Source organism: Fragaria vesca, linkage group LG6, assembly GCF_000184155.1.
Source record: "Fragaria vesca subsp. vesca linkage group LG6, FraVesHawaii_1.0, whole genome shotgun sequence".
Lineage (NCBI taxonomy): Eukaryota > Viridiplantae > Streptophyta > Magnoliopsida > Rosales > Rosaceae > Fragaria > Fragaria vesca.
The window spans coordinates 34,198,946-34,224,099 of NC_020496.1; the positions used below are offsets into that span (position 1 = coordinate 34,198,946).

Genomic DNA, 25,154 nt, shown 5'->3' on the forward strand with positions numbered 1-25,154 from the left:
CAATAATGAATGCCTTGAGAATTTTTTCAAAGTTATGAAACTATTCTCCTCTTATGGTTCATATTGATTTACAAACAAGATGTACATTTTTACATCATCCTTAGAAACATGGCATATTTACAATCTACATGGTTAGATTGTGCCGTTTTGTTCTCTTCCAAGTGAAGATGACGCACGGCCTTACATCCTCAAGAAGGATCGCTAACGTGTTTCCGGTTAAGTCTTCTACCTTTTTAGCGGATTTTCCATCATCAATTGTTCAACTAGGCTCATCTAAGCTCAGTGTGATGTCTTAGAATTGTTCGAAATTAAGGAGATAATGGTTTTAAGTGTGCCTCGCACTACCGACCCTCCACGGACATGCCTGGTCATACTGACTTGGAGTTACCGAAAGCTTTTGATTTTGGATCCCCCTATGCTATTAAACCAATTGTCGTCTTGCAAAAGACATTGAAGACTTATCAAAACCAGAAAATTATCATCATGATCGAATCCTCTAGGTCTTCTGAGTTAGTTTATGTTCATGTCAAGGAGCTTTTGCTAACTTGTTATGGAGTTTACGACCTTAGAACGACCGAAAGGACTTGGTTTTGATCATTCACACGTCACTTTTGGCTAAGGCAAAAGCCTACACGCCACCTGTAAGCTTCACAGCTTCGCACATGCCAACCAGACAGTCAACTTCGTTTGAGCTTTGTGAACAGCTCCGGACGAACCAGACAGTGAGCTTTATATTATTGGAAAGCTCTACGAGTCTAGTTTTCATAACTTTTCACGGTTCATCCATATCTATTTTAACGAAGAAGTTATGGCTGTTTTAGTGCGCAAAGGTCATTCTGCGCGGAAATTTTTGTGCACTCTCGGGATTTTAGCTTTTTGTAGCTTCTTTCAATCCTTCTAAATGGTTCAAGTGGAACTATTTACTCGCCTATCTACTCCTTATAGATATGTCTTGTAGATATGTCTCATAGAGACATTGAGTGCTTCGCAGATAGTGGAACTATCCACAACATTCTAAGGGGTTGGCAACTATCTTTGGATTTTGTGTCTTTGTAAATCTCCTGTGACTACAATGATTGAATCATACCGGTCATTCAGGGACACGGTTTAGCTTGAATCTTGATGCCTCATGGCACCATGATCAATGTCACAGATACCCTCTATGTAGTGAGAGGCAATCGAACCATGTTGAGCTTTAAAGACATTCCTGCTAATAGTTTTCATTTGAAAACACATTGTGAGAATGGACAAGAATTCTTTTGTGTATACCTTCTCATAAATGCAGACTGAAGCGCATCTTGGAGAATTCATGAGTCAATCTAATGGATTATATGTCACTACGATTCGAATATCGAATCTCATGTTGTCGTCAAACATGATATTTGGGACATCGACTCATATAGGCTTTGGTTTGACCAAATTGGTCAACCTGGAAGAGATATAATGGTCCAAATTTTGAGAAATTCTTATGGACATCCATTCTTCCGCTCAAAACGAAGACATTCGAGATCTAGCATCACCATGAAGCATGGTGGTGACCCGGGGGACATTGACGTCACCCGAATACGACTCCAACTTCCTGGAGGTCGTCCGGTCAATTCCTCAAGCAATTGAGGTGCACCGGCTTTCCCTCGATGTCGTATTGGCCCCCTGCAATGCTCATTACTCGTTTTGAAAATTAGGAGTGAGACCCTTCTACGCTAAATAATACAAAAGTGAACATTCTATTCTTACATCAAACTATGTAGATAGATACAACCAACTTGCGGACACCTTTTTATGCTTTATGGTGTTGGTTGAAGTATTAACAAACTGGTCACGTGTTACACTATTATCTATTGATTATGCTGCTTATACTTCTACGGGCTCACTACCCATTATTTAAAGAAGTTTATTGGGATATAAGTTGAAGTGTCTTGTACCCCATGTTCACACGCAATACGGTCTCACCAAGGCTACGACTAAGCAACTTTAGCTTGTCGCTCGAATCTTATTAATGCGCACCAATCTTTCTATTGCGTCTTGGGGCTATGCAATATTTGCATGCAGCTTTACTATTCATCTACGACCCACCATCATTGAATATTTTTATACTACAACTCGTGACTGTGTACCAGGATCTCCAATCCTTGAGCTCAAACAAGATTGAAACGGATCTCCAATCCTTGAGCTCGGCTAGATGTTATTTCTAGGTGCCAAATCGCATTGCCACTGCATACAATGATGGGTCATTTGAGATGAATGAGTATTTAGGTTGGATGTGAACCTCCACCTATAATCCGCATATGTAGAAACCTTGTCAGGCGATCTCTTTCACCGCTATATTGCGGATGGTCACTTTGATGAGACAATATTCCCGCCGTTAGGGGGAGATAAGAACACAAGTGTTCAAGTGGAACGACGTGAATTGTCGTGGTTTGTCCCCACTAAGTCTCATCTTGATCCCAAATGCTTAGTGTTAAAGTGACGAGATCACATGCTGCAAATATGTCTGCAAGGATTGATGTCCCATCAAGAGGACATGGCGTGATCAAAATGTGTTGGTCTTGACGCCATCACCATGGATGGTGATATAGCGACGCCATATAGTGGCAAAATTGGTGTCACAAGGCCGTGTGGCTCCCCAAAAGGAGGGAGGCCCTTAGGTTCGATACTTTCTCGCACTAGGAAGAAAGCGAGCTTGGCACAACCTGATCCATTGATCAGTGATACTCAAATCCTTCTCATGAAGTCTGAATTGTGATTATCATTGGGGGACGCCTCAATGTCAAATCCAATCCATATAAAAATCTCTACAAGTATTACACTAGTGTACATGAGGACGTGGGATAATGAGTCTACTATCGAACCACTTTTCGTTGATGGATATCAACTTAGTTGATTGGCCTAACGGAAAGATGCAATCCAGCACTAACAAAGAGATAGGTCCTTGGGCAGGTGATGCCGACACCGCAAGCTAAACCCTATCAACTATACCTTTGTTAGATAGCGTAGTGAGAACAAGAGTTTAGACTCACCTTATGGCGCAAGGTCTCTCACTAACATGCACTGAGATCGACTACGATGAGATATGCTCTCGTAATGGATGTCATTGAACTCCACTACTTTGTCAGTTTGGTAGTTTTCGAATAACTGAACATGCAACCTATGAATGTGGTCATAATAACATCTCTATGGGATCAAAGATATACATGAAGGTCTTAAACGGACTTCATTCATCCGAATCAAGTGGCTCTAAACCACAGGAGCATGCGTTTGCTAAATGTATTGAAATGCACATGGACTCTACTTGATTTGGAAGGGATATGGTGAATTATGCCTTTGCGTGTTCATTCTGGATTTACATGGACTCTTGATGGCTCAAGAGATGTCAATATGTATCAACATCCGAAGAAAAAGATCTTGGGAAGACATGGTCTCGATAAGGCACTCGATGACTGTATTGATGATGATTTTCCATCAATCGGCTTAGGCGCTCTAACGAAAGTGAGGCCTACATATACTCCCATGATTAGTAAAAGTCTTTGCTCTAAAGAGAGATCCATTGTTTTGTCTAAAACAAGATGACAAATATGTGTTAAGACGCATCAATGTACTTAACACAATACGAAAGACTTGACATCTCATTCGCTATGAAAAGTTGTAAAGCTAAGTGTAGCTATGCGCCCACGTAATGCCAATGTAATGGCAGTAACTCCTTTTTCAATACTTAATGGTATGAAAGGTTGAGGCTTATTCTATCCCTACATAAGAAAGACACATCAATTGCGAAATCAGAATCTGCTAAGTTTCGTAGGTCAACTTCCACAGGACCTACAGGAAATCTCATTCACTGGAAAATGGTGAAATTGGTACCATTGGAAAGTTCTATGTGTCTACTTTCCAGGGACACAAACCATTTGATCATACCTATCATATTGAGTGAGTTATGGCCATTTTCGTAAAGTAGGACGAATCTGTCCGAGAATCTGATTTTGGCAAAACAGTCAACTTCGACAGGACTTTGTGAATAGCTCCTGACGAACCAGAACGTGTGTAATATACGGTTGGAAAGCTAAAAAAGTCTAGTTTCCAAAACCGTTTACGGTTCGTTCATATGTATTTCCTAGAGGAAGTTACGACTGTTCTAGTAACTGAAGGTCACGTTGCGCGGAAATCTGATTTCCTGCACGAACTTAAGTTTTGAGTTCACAAACGGCCTTCTCCTCAAGATCTAAGTGTAAAAGATCATTTGAGGACAATATGGCATGATTTAGTTAATCATTGCTAATGTCACATTTGAAGACATGTTAAAGAGCATTGACATGCTAAGTTGTTGAAACTTCCGTGATTAGTAAGAATCAAGAAGAGCCTTATGATTGATGCAAAGATCAGGGGGAGGTGCGAACTTCAGGGAGAGTCTGGCACATACATACATGTCACTATCAAATGTGAATGGTGCGTTATACTCTTTTTCTCCTACGATCAAGGTTCAGTTTTTCTCCCATAGGGTTTTTGTGACTTGACGAGGTTTTTGACGAGGCAACAGATCAGCACCATCGGCATATCAGCGCGCGGCACAAGGGGAAGTGTTCTAGGATATTCTGTATCTTTCTAGATATTCTTTATGTGTGTCTTGGCCTTTATGCCAATATGATATGTAGTTTGACTAGATCTATGTATTCATATCCTTACCATATTGGTATTGTGTAATTTCCTATATAAATGGCTCATATCAATGAATAAGATGATGATTCTCTTACTATCTTTTTATCTCTACACTTTATACTGTATCAAAAAGACATATGTTAATAAATAAGAAGATAAAAATTTTAAAAATAGCCGGCAAATTTGTATCCACCTATAAAACCGTTGGGAGAGAGAGGACTTGTCTGTTTTTTTTTAGCGCAACTCCCCAACGTCTGCTGATCAGGGCCTCCATTCAAATAATCACAGTGGTGAAAGAAAAATTCCATGGATACCCTTCTCTCCAACCCCTTGCTTCCCGCTCTTTACGTATCCCAACGACCCTTCCCTCCATTCCACAACAGCTTCACCAATTCCTCTTCTTTTTGCGCCACATCTCCCCGGAACCCGAAACCCAACACGCTCCATTTCTCTGCCAACTCAACTCAACAACCAGCACAACACAACCTTCTCTTCAATGACTGGCCTCAGCTCCTCCAGCTCTCAATTAGGTCCAAAAATCTCATGCTCGGTCAGGCCATTCACGCCTTCTTAGTCAAATGCCGGTGCCAAAGCGACACCGACGCATTCCAAGGCAACAATCTCGTAAATCTCTACTCGAAACTCAATAGATTGGAGGATGCACGCCAGGTGTTCGATGAAATGCCTGTGAGAAACACAATCACGTGGACTACTCTCATGAAGGGGTATTCCGGGGTTGGCGATTACGCATCTCTTTTTCGAGTTGCTGGGGACTTGTTTCGGGGAGGGGAGAGGTTTAATGAGCATACTTGCTCTGTGATTTTGGAGGCGTGTGGTTTGCTACAAGAGCAGAGAGGTGGGGAACAGGTTCATTGTTTCGTTGTGAAAAGCGGGCTGCAGGACAATGTTTTTGTTGCCACTTCATTGGTGTCTATGTACTCTAGAAGTGACTGCTTGGGCGACGCCGAGAAAGTGTTCGGTGACATGGAGTACAGAGATGTTCAGTGTTTTAATTATATGATTTTGGAATATGGGAAGGCCGGTTGTGGAGAGGAAGCAATTGGGGTTTTTATTGATCTTCTGAGTTCTGGTTTGGATCCAAATGATTATACATTTACTAATGTAATCAGTGCGTGCAGTGGAGATGTGGGTGTGCAGGAAGGCCGGCAATTACATGGGCTGGCTGTGAAGTATGGTGTTCTTTGTGAAACTTCTGTTGGAAATGCAGTTATAACAATGTATGGAAAGCACGGGATGATTGAAGAGGCCAAGACAATGTTATATGCACTGGAGGAGAGGAACTTGATCTCTTGGACAGCGGTTTTATCAATGTACGTCAAAAATGCCTGTGTTGATAAGGCTCTGGATGTTTTCTTGAGAGTACATGATCTAGGCGTTCGTTGTGATTCTAGTTTTTTATGTGCTGTTCTTGATGCCTGCTCAGAGTGCAGAGATGTGAAATTGGGACGTCAAATTCACGCATTTGTTACAAAACTTGGTTATGACTCTGGTGTCCATGTTGGGACTGCTTTGATAGACATATATGCCAAATGTGGGAACCTTCAATCTGCAAGACTGGTTTTCGATGGTCTTTCAGGTAAAAATACTGCCTCACTCAATGCGGTTCTAGCTGGATTCATGGGATCACATATACATGTTGAAGAGGATGCCATTTTCTTATTTAATCAATCAAGATATGCTGGCATAAGTCCAGATTCCATAACCTTTTCACGGCTCCTTAGCTTGTCTGCTGAGGAAGCCTGCTTGGTTATGGGCAAGAGTCTTCATTCTTACGCTATCAAAGCTGGACTTGAAGCCAATTCCACTGTAGGTAATGCTATGATTACCATGTATGCCAAATGTGGTAGCATTGAAGAAGCTTTTCAAATGTTCAATGGTATGAATAGTCGTGATTTTGTATCCTGGAATGCCATAATTTCAGCATATGCTCTTCATGGAGAAGGCACCAGATCACTTACGCTGTTTGAAAATATGAAGGAAGAAGGTTTTGCTCCTGACGGAATTACGTTGTTGGCTATTCTTCAAGCTTGCAGTTACTCTGGATTATGGGAAACTGGGTTATGCTTATTCAACGAAATGGAGCTAAAATATGGGACTAGGTCCGTGATTGAGCACTTTGGTTGCATGGTCGATCTTTTGGGTCGGGCTGGGAAATTTTCAGAAGCCATGGATTTCATCAACACAAGTCAATTTCCAGACTCACCGATGCTTTGGAGAACTTTAATCAATGTGTGCATGTTATGTGGGAATTTGAATTTTGGCATTTTAGCTTCAAAGCGTTTGCTTGAGTTGGAACCTGATGAGGCTGGGTCATATATACTTGTTTCAAATATGTATGCTGGAGGAGGATTGTTTGATGAAGCTGCAAAAGTTAGAACTGTTATGAATGACTTGAAAGTAAACAAAGAAGCAGGTTGCAGCTGGATTGAAGTAGATAATAAGTTTCATTATTTTGTGGCAAGTGATATGGACCATCCAAAAACTGATGAAATTTATGAGAAGTTGAATCTCTTGAAGATTCAAATAAAAATGAACAGTCATGATAGAAGTGATCTCTGCCTGGTCGCAGATCCTTTATAAGTAATCATTTTATCTTCTTCCTTAAATTTGCAGCTCAAGGTTGCTTTTATTCGATGACTAAAATTCTTAATTTCCCTTGCAGCGGAGCACATGCAACTAGACCACTTCACTAAGATCAAGAGTACAATAGAGATTGATGGTATCGGTCAAGGTGCTTCCCTACTGTAAGTGCTGTTTCTGATGTCTTAAATGCTAGGAATATGGATTATACATGCTTAGATTTTTGGAATATACTTGCAATAACTAACTAGATTTTTGAGAAACGCCACCTCCGGTGGATCGGTCAAATCCCTTTTTGTATGATCTTTTTCCACCACTTCAAAGTAGAGTAGTGAAAAATGGGAAGCTGTACATCATACCACCCACTACTTGATTGTAAATGTTAAATTAATAGCTATGGAATTTGATAACAAGCATATATAAATCAAAACTGCAATGTGTTGTTAGTTACATACATAACTGTATTGTATCATTGGATTAAATTTAACTTTTTCCTATGAGTGCTGCCTGACACTTCAACAGTTCAACCCAACTGGGGAGTCAGTTTGTGACAGTGTTCTGGCCTTCCCAATAATTTAGATATGATTAATACTTTGATACAACAATGAATGGAGTCTGTATTCTTCTTTTATACTGAAGTGTGAAACAGAAGATTAGCCCCTATTGTAATTTGACAAACGAGTAGTAGCAGTCGCTCTATCAAAGTCCACTCCCCCCACCCTGTTGTCAGCCAAACCCAAGCTAAAACCATACAAGAGATTATTGCCACATATTGTAAACACCCAAAATTCTTTTTTAGTGGTCAGATTCTTGATAAATTAGATCCTTCCTTTAGGTCTTTTGTTCTAGTAAAAAAAGAATCCTGTACTTGTAGTAAGCAATTCGGGTGACAATATCTTCTGTGTCGGTGATAGATCATTTTCATAATTGCAAGCTTTGGACATTGCTAACACATTAGGAATCACTCAGTGGTCCAAGTTCATTATCACAAACCGAAGACAAAATGCTTTATACTGTGTAGTCTTTTGTGTTGTTTCAAACCTGGAGGTGCCTTTTATTAAGTGGAGTGCTTTTCTAGCTAGTGAAAGTATGTAGTAGCCATGGCACTAAGCAAATTTACTTTAGAATGCTTTTCTCATGAGTTTATTTCTGACTCTGAGTGTCTGAAACTCGTTCTAACTAGGATTCTACAGTAAAGAAGTTCTAAATGTCATAGTTCTGGTTATCGTAACCTATACATAAAAAACATAATGCAACTCCCACCTTTATGGATCCACCATATGGAATTTAGCAGACTCTTTCGCTACTGAAAGCTTCGATAGGTCATCTAGTGACCTTCTTATCATTAGGTAGGGGATCGACTTCGTCATTAGGCATGCCTTCTAACCTAATGCATCTTTCGTCATTGCCAGGCATACATTTGTCTGATCTTGGTTGGTATAGATTAAGTCTGTGCTAGGTTGATGCTCATTAGATAGAGCTCATGGAGTTTGTCTATTTTGGGATAGTTAGATGTGGGAAAAGCCTAACTTTTTGCTCTTAACTGTGTGGTCATTTTTGAGAAATCTGAGAAGTTTTCAGATTGCTTAGTCTGATCTAGGATGGCATATGTTAGTCTGTGCTAGTTTGGCTATTTTGGTAGTTAGATGAGGGGAAAGTTATAACTTATTGGTCTCAACTATGTGGTTATTTTTGAGATACAAAGAAGATTTCAGATTGCTTAATTCATGCGCTGCCAAATTATCAAAAAGAAATTCTTCCAGAAAATTTTCTTGTATTCCAGAGTCGTATTACTTCTGTGAAAACATAATATTAGGTAGAGGTAATGTATGAACAGATAATGTTCTTCTTATAATAAGATGACAATTTACTAGAAGTATATTCAAGGTAGCTGTATAATAGAAGTATGTCACATTTATTTAGATTTCATTTCATTGCGTTTTCACTGAATTCCAATAGAATAGTGGTTCTGTAACATTCTGGTGGTAGAAATGTGTAGTTCCATTTGAATACGAGCATCCTGTCTAGCTGATTACATAAGGAAATAGTTCAATTAACTCATGAGAAATAGTACAATATACCATACCATTTCATAAATGTGAAGACAGGCATTACTTCTTTAGGCACTTACTGTACAAGACCCAAAAGTTTTCTTCACCTCTCTATCTTAGCTAACAATACCATCCAAAATTCCAACACTTAAAACACCCAGAAAGACCAATCAATCAAAAACACTCAAAATACATAGTTTGATCATCTCCTTTGATGCCACTCTTCACTGCCCCATTTCATATAGGGTGCCTCTTTTCAAAAGGAAAAGGTCCTTGTATATGTTTCTGGGGCATATAGTTTCCCTGAATATGAAATATGTCAAGGCTTAGAAGAAGGACTTCTTGGCAGGTGCTCTTCCAACAGCTCTCATTAAATTGGCTATTTCAAGAACCCTTGCCACTTTTGTGCCTCTCTTAGCCTCAGCCGACGCCTTCCTCTCCTCTGCTTTTCTGCGAGCTTTGGCTATATCATTTTGCATCTTCTCTAAGGCCCTTGCTCTTTTCTCTTCCAATTTCCTCTGAACAATTCAAGTGATTTCGGGTACTAATTAGCATTCACATTTCCCATTACTTTCCATTTAGAATGCTCAGACCCAAAGAAAAAAAGAAAAATCCATGCTCAAAGTTGAACTTATGATTAAAATAAAATTGAAGTTTCACTGAAACGATTTATCAGGGTATATACATCATATGATTATGATAAAGACGATAGTGTCTATTACAGTTCTTATTAGGAGTTTGGATGAGTATGATTGTTTGTTTGACTCTGGAGTACATGCTCAAATAGATGGTTGGATGGCAAACAGTATTAAACACTACCAAAGAAAGTGGTAATTTTCTCTAATTTCAACTAATCACAAACCATCATGATCTTGAGCTCTTTTCTTGATCACCATGGAAAGTAAAAGTACTTGAAGATGTGTTTAGCTTACTTACCTCAACTTTCTTCATCCATGAAGAAGCTTTCTGAACCTGCTCACTTTCCCACCCGTTAATAATAGCATCCTCCCTCTTAAACCTGTTGTTAAGCTTGGCAATCTTTGCGTTCTGCCACGCCGATATCTTGGATTCCACCTCTTCCTTCTTGACCCTATGCACAGAAATCTCACCTTGAGACCCTTGATTAGTGCCAATCAAGCTTGATGAAGAAGAGCCAGCCATGTTGTTAGCCCCAGTACTTCTTGGAGAAGCAATTGGGTCCAAAGAGTGATAATTATCCGGTACTATAGCCAAGGGGTTGGTCTCCTCCGGCATATTGTCCTCCTCTCTAATCCTTCCCAATCCCAAGTTGTTGTCTCCAGAACTATTTACAGTACTATCATTCATATCATTGTTACTATAACTACTATTCGCAATTGTTGACCCTGCAACCACTAGAGCACTGAATTCTCTACTCATGGTAGTGAAATTCTCACTAGAAGCACCTTCAGTACTAGCCATGGACAGAGGCGATGACCTGTGGCTGCCAGTTTCCCAAGCTGCTTCTCTTTGACGGCCACGATTAGCAGCCTGCGGAGGATGAGGTGGTGTCATGGTGTGGATATCCCGGATTATCTCGTCGTCACCGTGATCATCATCTTCTTGTTCACGGCTGGTGCCAGCCCTGTGATCATTCAACATACCAACGGTATGAGATTATGAGTTGTGACTGCAGAGTGCAAGTTTGGGAAGATGGAGTAGTTGTCTACGCTTATGTGTAATCACAATGATTTAGAGATAAATATAAGCGGCACAAATGACACATGGAAGGAGAACTGTGGAAATGAAAAGAAGACTCGAAGTGAAAACCCATAACGTAAATAGACTGAATGATGCTAATTATGCCAACAGGGTCAAGAGGAGCTTTGGGTTTTGAATATCTTTCTATGAATTCTATCAGGATCCTGAATTTATGTCTTATTGTTTTACTGCCTCAATGATTGAAGTATTCTAACTTGTACCCTCACTTGTTTTTGGATTTAGTGGTTTAAGGGTCTAGAAGGTAACTACAAATGCTGTAGTATTTTAGGTATACTTTAATACTAAAACTACCAGAGTTTTACCAAATATACTAGAACTGCCACAGTTTTACCAAATTAATTTTGCCAAATGGTACTTGGAGATGAGATGTTTAGCTACTACCGTAGTTTGCTACGTAAGCAAAGTAAGGCATCGCAGGCAACGGGCTTCGACATGATCAGTGATCCATACGTCGAATACTGGCTCACTAGACGCTCATATTTGAAGGGATCTAAACAATCACTTTTGTTTGTCGATAGCCAAAATCAGTGCTCTCTGTTGTTGCCATATTAGTCCCTTCAATTCCTTTGCTCTCCCATGTTGGTACATTGCCCAACTTTGCATAGAGTAGGGAAATACCAAGTGCCATACCGATCAATATTGTTTATGTTAGACTATAGATTAAATTATTTAGTTGATACTTATTGTCGTACGGTAAACATAGCGGACATCTTGTGTAACCTTCGGTCTAGTACTTGTTATACATTTTCTTCATAGTAGAAGGCGAGACTGGTTAGTAAATAATAAACTTGCTCATGCTCGATCTTCTCATTACATCAGTCATTATCAAAGGGGATCGAATAGAAAGTATGATCGATAAGAAAGTGTGAGCGAGGAACCCAACTCCACATCTTCACTGAATTTCAACCTTAGCTAGCTTTCAGAGAAAATACGAAATCTATTGGGCAAGAACCTCAAATAAGTAAAACAGAGAACACCAACTGCAAAAGCACTCTTAATCAAAAATCTTAACATAATCTTAATCAGTGTCGGCCGAAAGAGGCTTTAGAGATGAGAGAGAGAGAGAGAGAGAGAGCCCACAAATTTATAATTAGGTCAAGTGGAATGAGTCGATTGATAGCCTAATCAAAACTCACGAGTAGTCACAACTCACAACGGTAACTATCAAGCTTCTGTTTGTGGAGCACACGCGGCAACAACCCATTGAAAAATGGTTGATTAGGGTTTGTTCCCTCCATGCAAGGGCATACGTCACTCTAGCTCATTAGGGACACGCGTACGGTGCAGAATGGTTACCGGTTTAGGTCCATGAAATGCAAAGCTTAGACTAGCTAGTATAATCAAAATGTGGTTCCTTTTGGTTTGGGATGCTGCAGTGTTTAATCTTATTTTTCTGGGTAGGGGGTTGAACAACCAGTTAGAGATCAACATTTGGGGATTAGATTTCTTTGGGGCTATTCAGTGATGTATATTGAAGTGTGTATTTTGGGAGTGGAATTTGACAAGTGTCCATCATTAACATTAATCTATACCAACGTTTGGTGGATGGTTTGTTTGCATCTTTATATACTTTGATTGGAAATTTTGGAACTGACTTGGGTGAGAACGACATCTTCATCTGTCTATTATGTGAGCTGGTGATAGTTTATTTATATGTGTAAGTAAGACTGATTAGCCAGAGACTCGCGAACTTGCTGGAAATCAACGATGCAAGTCCATTTCAATTTAATGGTGTTGAATTTTTTTTTTCTTGTTTGGCCAAGATATTGAAACATTTTGTTTATGTTTCAAACATATAGACGAGCGTTTCAAACATATAGACGAGCAATCAGTCAATCTTAAACCGAAGGTGAGCCGTCAATTGCATGTGGTGATATATGTTTTCATATTAATAAATTTTCGTGAGCGCTTACAAAAAAAAATGTTCCTATGAAAATAATATGAAATTTTCACTCAAAAAAGAGAGAAAGAACTTCGACTATATCTCAACTCAAGAAAAACCATGAGGTAATTAGGAGATGCTGAGTAAACTATTTGTCTCGCTATATATGTTGGCTAGCTCTTTTCACTTTTATTCCAAGTGGTTCCCCAATGAACTGCTAGATGCGTAGAGATACACAGCGACAGATTCCATTTAGATAAAAAGTCATGAATAATAGGAACCCAAAGTGGGAGAATCCTAATTCCTTTATTATAGACGCAGCCAACCACATACATTTACGTAGAACAACATATAGGGTTACCTTGGAGGAAACAGGATTACCCGTAATGGAGCCGCTACAAGTTCTCAAATCTAGTATAATCGAGAAAGCTTCATATTATTGCTAGTCATAGTCCTTGCGTGACTTCCACTTTTTATTTAGCCGGAGCCTGGAGGATGGATTAGATTGTCCACCATGTTCATGAAGATTAATTATAATGTATCATTTAACTCTGATATGATTGTGTAAGTTTATGAATTAACAATGTATCATCTAACTTTGGTTATATTATGGCATGGTGAAAGAGATATACATCCTAGAGTTTTAAGGCTTTAAATCCTCCAGTTTCTCTTTTTCAATGATTAGGTTAGAGTTTCACATCATTTTGAAAGCCAACTAGCTAGCAAGCCATTCCATCTACATTTTCGATCAAAACTGCTTCCTTCCTTTAGATCGATAGAGAATATCGATCTGCTGGTAGCTGCATGCGCGCAGATCGAACCAATAGCTTTAGATACCAAAAACCGGCATTTGTGTGACTTGCAGGAGAAGCCTCGATCCTCACTCTTAAAGTAGTCAAGGGTAGATCAAAAACTTCCTTGGTACATATTGGGAAGTCCTTAATTTCTCACTCACGTACAAGATGTGTAGATACTGTTAACTTCTTCTATCTTCTTGTTTTTGTTGTTGTTGTTAAAGTATACGGCCCTCCCTACTTCCTTTCTATCGTATGTTAGTCGGACATATATAGGAAAAATGTGCATGGTTTGATGAGCTAGAGTGTCAGTTGGGAAACCCGTGTTTAAGCCTTGTTTTGCTCATTCACAGATTTCCACAAAAAACTAAGCAGCAATTTACTAGGTGACTTATTCTTAAAAAAAATAATATATATATATATATATATATATCTGACTCGCCAACTATCTTTAAAAAGTTGTGTTATTAACACACTCATTTTCTCTATTCACACACCCTATTTGTAATTTTATTATATTTACTCAGTTTTAATTTTAGACTGCCTAAACTACCCTTTAGAAGTTTTGTCGTTCTCTCCCTCTCTCACCTCCAAACGATTCCAAACCAACCTCCAACCAACTCGCCCTCTTTCTCTCAACTCGACCCAACTCATCCTCTTTCTCTCACCTGCTTTTCTTCTTCCATCTCCACTGCCAAACCTCGCCACTCTAACGTTCCTTAAACTCCGGCCAATCACAGCGACCATTCCTTCGTCACAAAACCCAGCTCTCAGCTAACCTATCCGCCATCGAAGATTAGTCAAGACGATTCAAGCCAATTGCTTCAGGAGGCTACGTAATGGAGCAATACTGGCTGCTATTGGTCCGGGCGCCGAAAGAACCCAATCGAAAGCCTTTCTTTCATAAGAAAAGCATCAAACACTTGGTGGGCATTCCACAAAAGCTACTCGAGCGTGTCGCTGGCACTCCTGACTACAATAGCAAGCAAATTAGAGTTGAGAGGGGTTTGTGGTTTTGTGTTTTTCTACGCAAAGATTGTGGACGGAGGAAAGAGAAGGGTGAGTTAGAATGGGTTTAGTGGTGTGTAAGAGCTCACCGGCTCGATTTTTAGGGTAGCAAAGACGCATTCAGTAAGCGCAACTCGGATCGTAGGCGATCAATGTCAACCCGGATTCAAGATTTGCATTTTCCGATGCGGTGTAGAAGGAGGCGGCAGCTGAATACAAGCACGGCTCATTGAGTCATGTCCATCAGTCAGTTTAGAGAGGAGAGAGTGAGAGAAAGACAAAAGTTTGAGAGGGTAGTTTGGTAGTCTATCAATGAAATTGAATTAAAATAATAAAAAATGAAGTAAGGTGTGTGAACAGAGGAAAAGTGTGTGTTAATAACACTAGATTAATTGCATATATTTTAGGAAAATTCATGCCCTGCAGTACCGTATGTTTTACGGCAAGCTGTGAACCGTCTAATCATTTTGATTTTTGTACAACTTTACCCATGATGAAGGGTTTTATGCAACTTTATTTTTTTATCCTAATTGAAATGCATTATTGCAGCATATATGTCACATTTTTGTGGCAGTATTTGAAGGGATTGTTAGTTTCTATTCGGTTCCTTTATTGTAATGTCGATGTCTCCAAAACGTAGTAGAGATTGTTGCGTAGTGAATACAACTTTGATGGTCTTTTCCATGGCATGGAACAATGTCGTATTTGGTTGTCCAAGAATCAAATCGGAATGGTATATCTACATTGGTTTCTATCCCAAGTTTCGGGTATCATTGTGCATGGAGATTCTCAAAGTCTCTCCACATATGTACAACATTCTAGTAGATTATTCCTAGGCTCTCATACAATTAAGACAAAAAGAACAGATTCTTCGTTGGTCCTTGATTGCCTGCAGATTACATATAACATGTTTGATTCGGCTTTCTCTGAGATCTTTGCAGTATCAATTTTTGTGAACAACCATCTCTACAGCCTGCACAAGTCACCATGTTTACTACTATTAGCTTCAGGAAAACAACCTTTTTCATCTACATGTCACCAACCTTCTTTCTCACTTTGTTAATCCCCTTTCGTTCGATATATCGCAATTCAACCCTGACACAGAGAACGCACTGTATGAAGGGGACACCAAGGCTAGAGAAGGAAATGTTGAACTCACCCCAGTCAATCAAATGTTCCGAGTAGCACGGTGTACTTACACAAAACCTCTTCACCTATGGGACTCGGCTACTTGGTCAGTAGCACACACTTCAGCACCCATTTCACTTTCCGGATCGATACTCGTAATAAAAAATATTATAGTGAAGGATTTGCATTTTTCCTTGCTCCTGTTGGCTATCCAATTCCACCCAACTCTGCTGGTAGTGTTCTTGGATTATTCAATAGCACCACTGCATTGTCCCATAACCAAATTGTCACGGTTGAGTTTGATACATTCCATGATGAATGGGATCCCCCGGCACCCCACGTCGGGATCAATGTAAATAATATCTCATTGGCGGTTACTTCCAACTGGGATTTCAACAACACTAAGGTGGCCAAGGCATGGATAACTTATAATGCTACCACCAAGAACCTCAGTGTTCTTTGGACAGACGAGGAAACCCCAAGTCCTAGTGCTACTACTCTTTCTTACCAAATTGAATCCCCTGATATCTGCCAGAATGGGTTACAGTTGGGTTTTCAGCTGCTACCGGAAAATCCATTGAGAACCATATTATATATATATATATATTCATGGGAATTTGATTCCCAGTTGGATTCTGATGAGGTGAGTACTAGAGAAAAATGGAAGACATTTTGGATAGTGGTAATCACTGCAATTCCTTTGTTCATTTTGGTACTTGGTATGACCATGTGTAGGTTGTTGGTCAACAGACAGATAAGTAAGAATATTGAAGGACATGAATACTATTTGAAAGCTGTAGTGCCTTCTATAACTAGAGATCTTGAGAGACTAGCCTTGCCAAGACGATTTGCTTATCGAGAACTAGTTGTAGCCACCATTCGTTTTGCAAATGATAGAAGGCTAGGCCAAGGAGGCTCGGGAGATGTTTATAGAGGAGTCATACCAGATCTTGGCTGTGTGGTCGCTGTGAAGAGAATCTTTGCTGAATCTGAGCACTACGAGAAGATTTTCATCAACGAAGTGAAAATCATAAGCCAATTAATACATAAAAACCTGGTGCAATTCATTGGATGGTGTCATGAGCAAGGTGAATGTTTACTTGTCTATGCATACATGCCGAATAGCAGCCTTGATAATCATCTCTTTGGCAGCAGAAAAACCTTGCAATGGGATTTTTGGTACAAGATAGCCTTAGGCTTAGCCTCGGCCCTTCATGTTCTACATGAAGATGCAGAGCAATGTGCCCTTCACAAGGATATTAAATCAGCTAATATAATGTTGGATAACGATTTCAACACTTAACTTGGGGATTTTGGGATTGCCAAGCTCGTGGATCCACGGTTGAGGACTAGGACGACAAGGGTGGCAGGGACTTTTGGCTACATGGCTCCAGAATATGCTTTTCATGGGAGGGCTTGCAAAGAGTCGGACATGTTTAGTTTTGGAGTTGTAGCCTTGGAGATTGCTTGCGGAAGGCAGACTTACCAGGATGGAGAATATCACATGGGTTTGGCAGTTTTACTTTGCAGGACATGTTCTCAATGCCGCAGATGAGAGATTGGATATAAAATATGATCCAAGTGAAATGGAATGCTTGAGAATACGTTTGGAGAAGAGAAGGAGGCACCGGGGAAGACGGCGCCGGAATGGGTGGAGTGGAATCGGAAGAGGAAGGGTCGGTTGGAGGTTCGGGATTCGGATGAATTGGATTTTCAGAATTAACTGTGTTTGGGGAAGATGAAGCGTGTGTGAGAAAGGAGAAGGAGAAGACTCAAAAGAAAGATCAATGAGTCCTAGTGTAGGCCTGAATTGGGCCGGAGATTGGGCTTTGTGAAGGAGAAGTAGAGCTGGGTTGAGGAGAAGCATAGGGAAATATGTGCTTTTACATCGCGACTAGTAAAAATCTTCTTTGTTGATAAATCATACAATTTGTAACCCTTTTGGCCATTGGGATAACCAATGAAGACAGATTGTTTGGCACGATGATCAAATTTATGTGAAGTGTGGACATTAGTGGCATAGGCTAAACAACCGAAAACACGGAGATGAGAATAAGAAGGTGGTGTTGAGTAAAGTAACTCAAAAGGTGTTTTGAAAGAGAGTAGAGGAGAAGGTAACCGATAAATGATGTGCACAGCGGTGAGAGCACACTCTCCCCAAAATTCAGTAGGAAGTTGAGCATGAAACTTTAAGGCACGTGCTACTTGCAAGATGTGACGATGTTTACGTTCCACAACCCCATTTTGTTGAGGTGTGTAAACAAAAGAATGCTGAAAGATGACACCATTATCTTGAAAAAAGGAACGAAGTGAGAGAAATTCACCACCATTGTCACTGCGAAAGGTTTTAATGCAAGAATCAAATTGTGTGGAAGCATAACTAAAGAAACGTTTGATAAGTGGTTGTGCTTCATCTTTGAATCGCATCAAAAATATCCATGTGAAACGTGTATAATCATCAACGATAGTGAGAAAATAATGAGAGCCAGAAAGAGAGGGATGTCGATAACGACCCCAAATGTCACAATGAATAATCTCAAAAGGTTTTGTTGAAGAAATAACACTAGAAGAGAAAGGAAAACGACTTTGCTTTGCCAAAGGACATATAGGGCAAGCATTATTTGACTGAATGGAAAATTTTAAAAAATTCTTGGCAATAAAACTCAAACGAGAAGGCGATACATGGCCTAGGCGACTGTGCCAAAGATCGGTGGGAGAGGTGGTGAGGTTACAGGCTGGTTTGTTTGGAGGTGAGGAATGATTGGTTAAAGATTTCTCCGTCGCTAGTGCCTCTAGATAATACAGTCCGTCTCGTTGTTTACCCAAACCAATCGTCCTCCTTGAAGCCAAATCCTGCAAAACACACCAATATGGATAGAAAGTCACTGAACAGTTCAGACTTTTCGTCAAGCGACTAACAGACATTAAATCAACTTTGAACGTAGGCACCGATAACACATCATGCAGATAATAATTGGGATTTAAAAGCAAAGACCCTTTTGCAACAATTTTGGCTCGTTCTTCACTAGGCAAGGAAACAGACGGCAGAGAACAATTTTGAATTTTATGCAGCAAATTAGATGAGGAAGTGAAATGATCCGTCGCCCCACTATCAATAATCCAATTGCGGTAAACGACTTTGAACAAACCTGGTTTTGTTGGTTTTGTTACCGCATTTGCTTTGGAACTAGATCCCTCATCATGGGTCTTGGGAATAAGAGATAGCAGCTGTTTGAGATGATTTTCTGATATTGAAACCAATCTTTCCTCCTCCGATACATAATTAGGAGCATCATCTTTGTACATCTTTGGGTCAGAATTGGTCCCTGCCTTTGGGTGACCTTCTGGATACCCGTGTAATTTATAACATGTCTGAACCCAATGTCCCAATTCCTTACAATAAGTGCACTGAGGTCTTCGTCTTTCTGAGCCAAAACGACGCTGCTGATGTTGATTCTGATCAGGGCGTTTGCCTCCGTTCCATCCACGATTGGCTCCTCCACCGGTGCTGTGATCTGCTCGGAATTCTTGGACGCCGGCTGACCGATTAGAGCGGTCGTTCCTCTCTACCGCCGGTCTATGGTTTCCGGATCGGACCGCCATGGCAGCGTCGGCGGATTCTTCAGTTGTGTGCGCCGAAGCAATAAGGCGCTGCTTCTCTTCTTGGAGAACAGAGGAGAAAGCTTGACGGATTGTAGGAAGAGGCTTCATGAGGAGGATCTGTCCGCGTATTGCCTGGTAAGTCTCTCATCCAATCCCATTAGAAATTGCATCAATCTCTGCTGATCTGTTGTTTGTGCTGCTTGTGTCTCGTCTAGTGTTGTCAATTCATCCCATAGTGCCTTCAACTTTGTGTAGTAGACTGAGATAGAGAGCTGTTCTTGTCGAAGAGAGTTGATATCTCTTTGAATCTCAAAGATGCGTGTCACATTCGCTTGAGAAAAGCGTTCATGAAGATCCTCCCAGACTTCATAGGCAGTGAGATAATAGGTCACACTGTCGGCTATTTCTGGATCGCAAGAATTGACGATCCAGGAATGAACCATGTCGTTGCACCGTGACCAAATCGCATAACCATTAGGGTCAGCTTCTTCTGAAGGAGCTTTGATAGAGCCATTGACAAATCCGAGCTTGTTCTTGGAATTTAGGGCACGAACCATAGCCCTTTTCCAACCTGAGAAATTGTCTCCATTCAAGAGTTTGGAGACGAGAACTAATCCGGGATGATCGGAATGATGAATGAAATAGGGACTGGAAACCTCTGATAAGGTTTCTGAATTCTTTGAAGCAGAATCATTAGGTTTTGGTAGTGAGGACTCTAGGGTCTTAGGAACAGAACCCTGAATTTTTGGAGATGAGATATCGTCATCAGACATGATGGCCGAGATAGAGAGGCTGCACGAGAGATTAGAGTGCAACGATAGAACAGGATTAGCACTGCTCTGATACCATGAAAAGATGGTAATTCGGCTGAATAATTCTCATTGATACAAGAGGGATTACATATACAGTATACATCAGGGACCAACTAGGAAACTACTTTACTATTAGTTCTGTACTAGGAAACATATATTTACATTCCTAAAAGAGCTGATACTCTGATATTCTTACCAACTACTGAATATTTTCTTTACATTATGGTGCACTCTCCTCAACAGTAAGGAGAGACCAAAAGCAGGACAAGTGATGAAGGTTCTTCTGCATGAAGCGCCATTGCCACAACTTCAACATGATAGGCAGACGCATTATCATAGTCAATATGCATGAGCGATAGCACAACTATCCGCTATTAACTTCATCCTAATTGTACTGTAAAATATAATTTTAGAACATTTATTATCCTAAAGTTTTCTGTTTCAAAGTACCATATATGTACAGATATATTTGACAATATTTGGTGCATAAGATTTCTTTGGACTGATTTTTATGACCTTCATCATCACTTAACGCAATATATCATCTGTTATCGGAAGATATTTAAGCTAAGATACTGATCTACTTCATTTAGCAACATGATCATCACCTTCATCCTTTACAAGCTGAATAGACTGGACATATTCTCTGACATGCGCAGGTAACACAATAGAACTTGGATCGACCTCTGATATCTTATCATCTACAGGCTCCAACCCAGCTGTGCAAATCTGGTCTGTTGAAGATTGCAAGGGAAACGCAGAAGAAAAAAATTGTGACGACGATGGGTCATGACTCATCTGCATCGAGTACGTGTTGTAATGATCTGTAGAGTTTTGATTCCAGACGTTGCTGCTGCTGGATCCTACACAACTGTTCGTCAAAGTTGAGTAGTCGAACTGTGAGGCGTTGCGAGATTGATCTTGATCTTCATGCTGAATAGCTGATGATAAGTTTTTATAGTCATTGTAACATTTGTAACTGGGAGTACTACTTCAAAATTGTCTGGTGTCTTTGAACTATGGTTGTTTGTATCAGCTTTGAAATTCTTGTTTATGTAAATCTTATACAAAACCCACTCATCCAACTATATATAAGAAAAAGAAAGAAAATTGTTAGCATCATGCATGCATATAAAATACTAATTCGATTTCATCAATATAAACAGAATTATTTCGCATGTACGTACGTACCCTCCTGCTGCTGCCTTCACCCTTGTTGTTATTATTTCGGGAACTAATGCCATTCTCTTCATTGATCCTGTATTCATGCATTTTCCAGTTTGTCTTTGTACCTTGTGCATGTGTTCCATCATAAAAATCCAAATGCATTTTATATCCAATTTCTTCACCACCTTGAGTTTTGATGGTTTCATCTCTTTTGGTTGCTTTCCAGTATCCACCTTGTTCGATTAGGCTTAGATCCTTTGGGGTACTTTCGTTCCCTAGAAGAGAAAAAGTACCATTCAATTTCTCTAATTCTCGGATACTTTTCTGATACAACATGCATAAAATGTTTGGGGTTCATATCCAAAACCAATTGATAATGGATAAAGTGAAACAAGCCTTTATAAATCTATAAGTAAGGTCTTATATTCCTGATATGGGATTTATATCTTAATAGAAAAGCTCACTCACGTTCTCATTATTTTTCGAAAAAAAGAAGAAAACATGCAGATACCAAAACTCAACACCTACGGTAAACTAGAATCTTGTATCAAGTTTTATCTGACATAAATTATTGTTATAGCATGTGGAACAAGCTTTTCAAAATCTAACATCAGAATGTACCAATGTGGGAGATTGATGAAAAAACTCACTTGCAATCGCACCTAAAGAAGCTCCGACACACTTGGCAAAATTATATTTTTTGCTAGAAACTTCACCTGCTTTCTCTATTCTCTAATAGAAAATTCAGAATTTTTATTACTCTAAAGTAGAACTGGCATACACAAACAGAATCAGTGTTTTTTCCTGACCTCGATCATTGGAAAATAATGCATATAGACAATACTAACCAGCAAGAGTTCGAGGATGGTAATTATAGATATTCTCATCACGAATCCGGTTCATGGGTAGTTCTTGATTCAAGATCTTTCTCTTCAAATAAGAGATAATCAACTCTTCATCAGTTGGGAAAAATTGATAACCTGGTGGAAAAGATCTAAAATAATCATCAACCTGTCCATTAGACATGTATGAGTTTGCTGATTGACAATAAAATTAAGCCACGCGATCGTTGAAGATTGTGAAGTCTTAGACATAAAAATTATTGAAGTTCGTTTCGTTGTTATAAGGGAGTAGGTAGTGCTAGAGGGCCTTAATAAGGCCTAGATTTATAGCCTTAATTCTATGTGGCATGTCATGTCACATAGACACATCATCAATTTAATAAATTATGTCATTTCATTCTTAGGTAAAAATACAATCTTAACCTTAATAATTAATAGATGCTACATACTAATATGGAATATTTTCTAACCCTTTTAATATGGATGCGTATATACCAAATTTAATTAATTTATTAATAATAATAATAGAAAATTTCATATAAGTCCTATTTTCAACATTTTCTTCTTTATAAGTCCACCCTAAAAGTTTTACTCATATAAGTCCACTTTGTGGTCCAAACCCATCACCTACCATTTATTTTCTACCTAAAATACCCTCCCCTCAAAATCAGTTTCACTTTTCTCCCAAAATATGTTTTTCTTGTTCTCTCTCTTCCCATTCTTCCACTTCGATTCCAACACCGCCTCCACCCCACTTTCGGCTCGACCTTGAGAGCATCTTCGGCTTTGACGATGATGCCTGGACGAAAACTTCCGGCTTGACCTTGAGAGCATATCCGGCTCCAATGATGAAGCCTGAACAAAGACTTCCAGCTCAACCTCCATTGCATCTCCGGCTCCGATGAGTTTGAGACCAAGGTGATTCGCCGGTGAGATGCAGATCTATCAAATAGTGACGTCCTTCGTCATCTCTGAGATCGAAGATCGAGGCGGGGTTCACTGAGATCTGCGCCAACAAAATGAGGATTTCTCGACTCCATTCAAGTGCGTTCGATCAAAGATGAGGAATTCCATGACTCATCATCGGCGGCCAACGAAGACAGGAGCTCCGTTGAGGGAGCGACATCTTTTCTGTCATCGTCGACCGCCAGATCCGATCTCCAATTCTCACTTTTCTCGTTTGATTTCCTTTTTTTTTTTTGTTAATTCATGTATCGGTAAAGTTGTGGTGAATTATTTGATTAGTATTAGTAATGGTGAATGGAAAAGTATCGAAGAATATGAAATCAAGTAGATTTTCCTTGTTTATTTTGTTCCTGAATCTGTAAACTTGGTGGATTATTTGGTGAGTGTAGTTTTTGGTGCCGTTAGTAGCTTTTGGTGCCTGTTGTAGTAGCTTTTGGTTTCTTGTAGTAGTAGCTAGTTTTTGGTGTCGGCGGTAGTAGCTTTTGGTGTCAGCAGTAGTAGCTTTCGATGCTGGCAGTAGTAGATTTTAGTTCTTGTAGTAGCTTTCGGTGCCAGAGGTAGCAGCCTTTGGTGTCGGCGATAGTAGCTTTTGATGATAGTAGCACTGGTGGTAGTAGCTTTTGGTGCCGCTGGTAGTAGCTTTTGGTCGTTGTAGTAGTAGCTTTTGTTGCTGGTGATAGTAGCTTTTGTTGCTGGCGGTAGTATCTTTTGATTCTGACAGTAGTAGCTTTTGTTGCTCGCGGTAGTAGCTTTTGTTGTTGACGATAGTATCTTTTGTTGTTAGCGGTAGTATCTTTTGTTTATGTTGGTAGTAACTTTTAACTCTGACAATAGTAGCTTTTGTTGGTGACGATAGTAGCTTTTGATGCCAGTGGTAGTAGCTTTTATTGCAAGTAGTAGTAGTAGTTTTTTATTGTCTCCTGATTCCTCATCGGAGGTCGGTCTGAAAATTCGCCAGAGGTCGGCCAGAGACCTTGCCTGAGATCGGCCGGAGATTTTTCTGAAAAGAAGTGGCTGTTGACTTTTTACACAAGTGTCATTTTCGTAAATATAAGAGAGAGAATCTAATTATTTGGTTAGATGACAGTCTGTAATTTTGTTGAACTTTAATACCTAATATAGAACTCTATTTAAGCTTGGTGGACTTATGTGGATAAAAATATTTGGGTGGACCTATATAGGAGAAAATGTTTCAAAATGGATTTATATGTAATTGGCCCTAATAATAACCAAGTTAATAATCATACCAAATTAGGCTTTTATACCATAAATCAATTTCGTAAATTTAGAAATTTAGTTCTATTTTAATATTTTATTTTTGCAGTTTAAAATTATGATATTGATGAAGGATAAAGTGTAGAGACAAAAAGATAGCAAGAGAATCATCATCTTATTCATTAATAAGAGCTCTTTATATAGGGAATTACAAAGTACCAATATGGTAATGATAAAGAATACATAGATCTAGTCAAATTGCATATCCTATTGGCATAAGGCCAAGACACACATAAAAAATATCTAGAAAGATACAGAATATTCTAGAATAGATATCTATATATAAGCCATATTTTGTATCGAATTTTTTAAATAATAAAAAAAGAAAATCTCTATCGAATTTCTTTTGGATGATTACGTGTATATATATACTTTATTTTGGACGAATTATATATATATATGTGTGTAAAATTTGGACGAAATTGTTTTTTCTTTGACAAATTATATATGTATATGATGAAGAATAAAGTGTAGAGACAAAGAGATTGCAAGAGAATCATCTTATTCATTGATAGGAGCCCTTTATATAGGGAATTACACAATACCAATATGGTAAGGATATGAATACATAGATCTAGTCTAACTACATATCCTATTGGCATAAGGCCAAGGCACACAGGTAGAGGAATATCCTAGAA

The 25,154-nt window shown here is 39.3% G+C and overlaps 4 protein-coding genes across 4 annotated transcripts in view; 2 read left to right on the plus strand and 2 right to left on the minus strand.

The window, feature by feature from the left end:
* The first annotated feature begins 4,953 nt into the window (after positions 1-4,953).
* LOC101304123 (pentatricopeptide repeat-containing protein At2g33680-like) lies at positions 4,954-7,248 on the plus strand. Its single transcript, XM_004306176.1, has one exon. It carries the CDS (start codon positions 4,954-4,956, stop codon positions 7,246-7,248), a length of 2,295 nt encoding a protein of 764 aa, XP_004306224.1.
* Positions 7,249-9,228: 1,980 nt separating this feature from the next.
* LOC101300081 (remorin-like) lies at positions 9,229-11,124 on the minus strand. The gene is made up of 2 exons (XM_004304347.1): positions 10,236-11,124; positions 9,229-9,817 (listed from the first exon to the last, which is right to left on the minus strand). The coding sequence occupies exons 1-2, from the start codon at positions 10,917-10,919 to the stop codon at positions 9,626-9,628; spliced, it is 876 nt and encodes a 291-aa protein (XP_004304395.1). The 5' UTR covers positions 10,920-11,124; the 3' UTR covers positions 9,229-9,625.
* A 4,815-nt stretch (positions 11,125-15,939) lies between these two features.
* Positions 15,940-25,154, plus strand: part of LOC101304411 (L-type lectin-domain containing receptor kinase IX.1-like) — a 68,221-nt gene continuing 59,006 nt past the window's right edge. Inside the window, exons 1-2 of the mRNA XM_004306177.1 lie at positions 15,940-16,391; positions 16,587-16,999. Coding sequence (XP_004306225.1) covers positions 15,940-16,391; positions 16,587-16,999 — 865 coding nt within the window. The remainder of the gene's footprint in view (positions 16,392-16,586; positions 17,000-25,154) is intronic.
* LOC101300372 (NAC transcription factor NAM-2-like) lies at positions 20,338-22,440 on the minus strand. The gene is made up of 3 exons (XM_004304348.1): positions 22,282-22,440; positions 21,458-21,708; positions 20,338-21,351 (listed from the first exon to the last, which is right to left on the minus strand). Exons 1-3 carry the CDS (start codon positions 22,334-22,336, stop codon positions 21,145-21,147), a joined length of 513 nt encoding a protein of 170 aa, XP_004304396.1. The 5' UTR covers positions 22,337-22,440; the 3' UTR covers positions 20,338-21,144.

Coding starts and splice junctions, on each gene's coding strand:
- LOC101304123 (XM_004306176.1), top strand. CDS start 4,954: ATGGATACCCTTCTCTCCAACCCCTTGCTTCCCGCTCTTTACGTATCC.
- LOC101300081 (XM_004304347.1), bottom strand. CDS start 10,919: ATGTTGAATGATCACAGGGCTGGCACCAGCCGTGAACAAGAAGATGAT. Junction 9,818..10,235: donor CATGGATGAAGAAAGTTGAG/GTAAGTAAGCTA, acceptor TGAATTGTTCAG/AGGAAATTGGAAGAGAAAAG.
- LOC101300372 (XM_004304348.1), bottom strand. CDS start 22,336: ATGAACCGGATTCGTGATGAGAATATCTATAATTACCATCCTCGAACT. Junction 21,709..22,281: donor CCATCCTCGAACTCTTGCTG/GTTAGTATTGTC, acceptor TTTCTCTTCTAG/GGAACGAAAGTACCCCAAAG. Junction 21,352..21,457: donor GTGAAGGCAGCAGCAGGAGG/GTACGTACGTAC, acceptor TCTTATATATAG/TTGGATGAGTGGGTTTTGTA.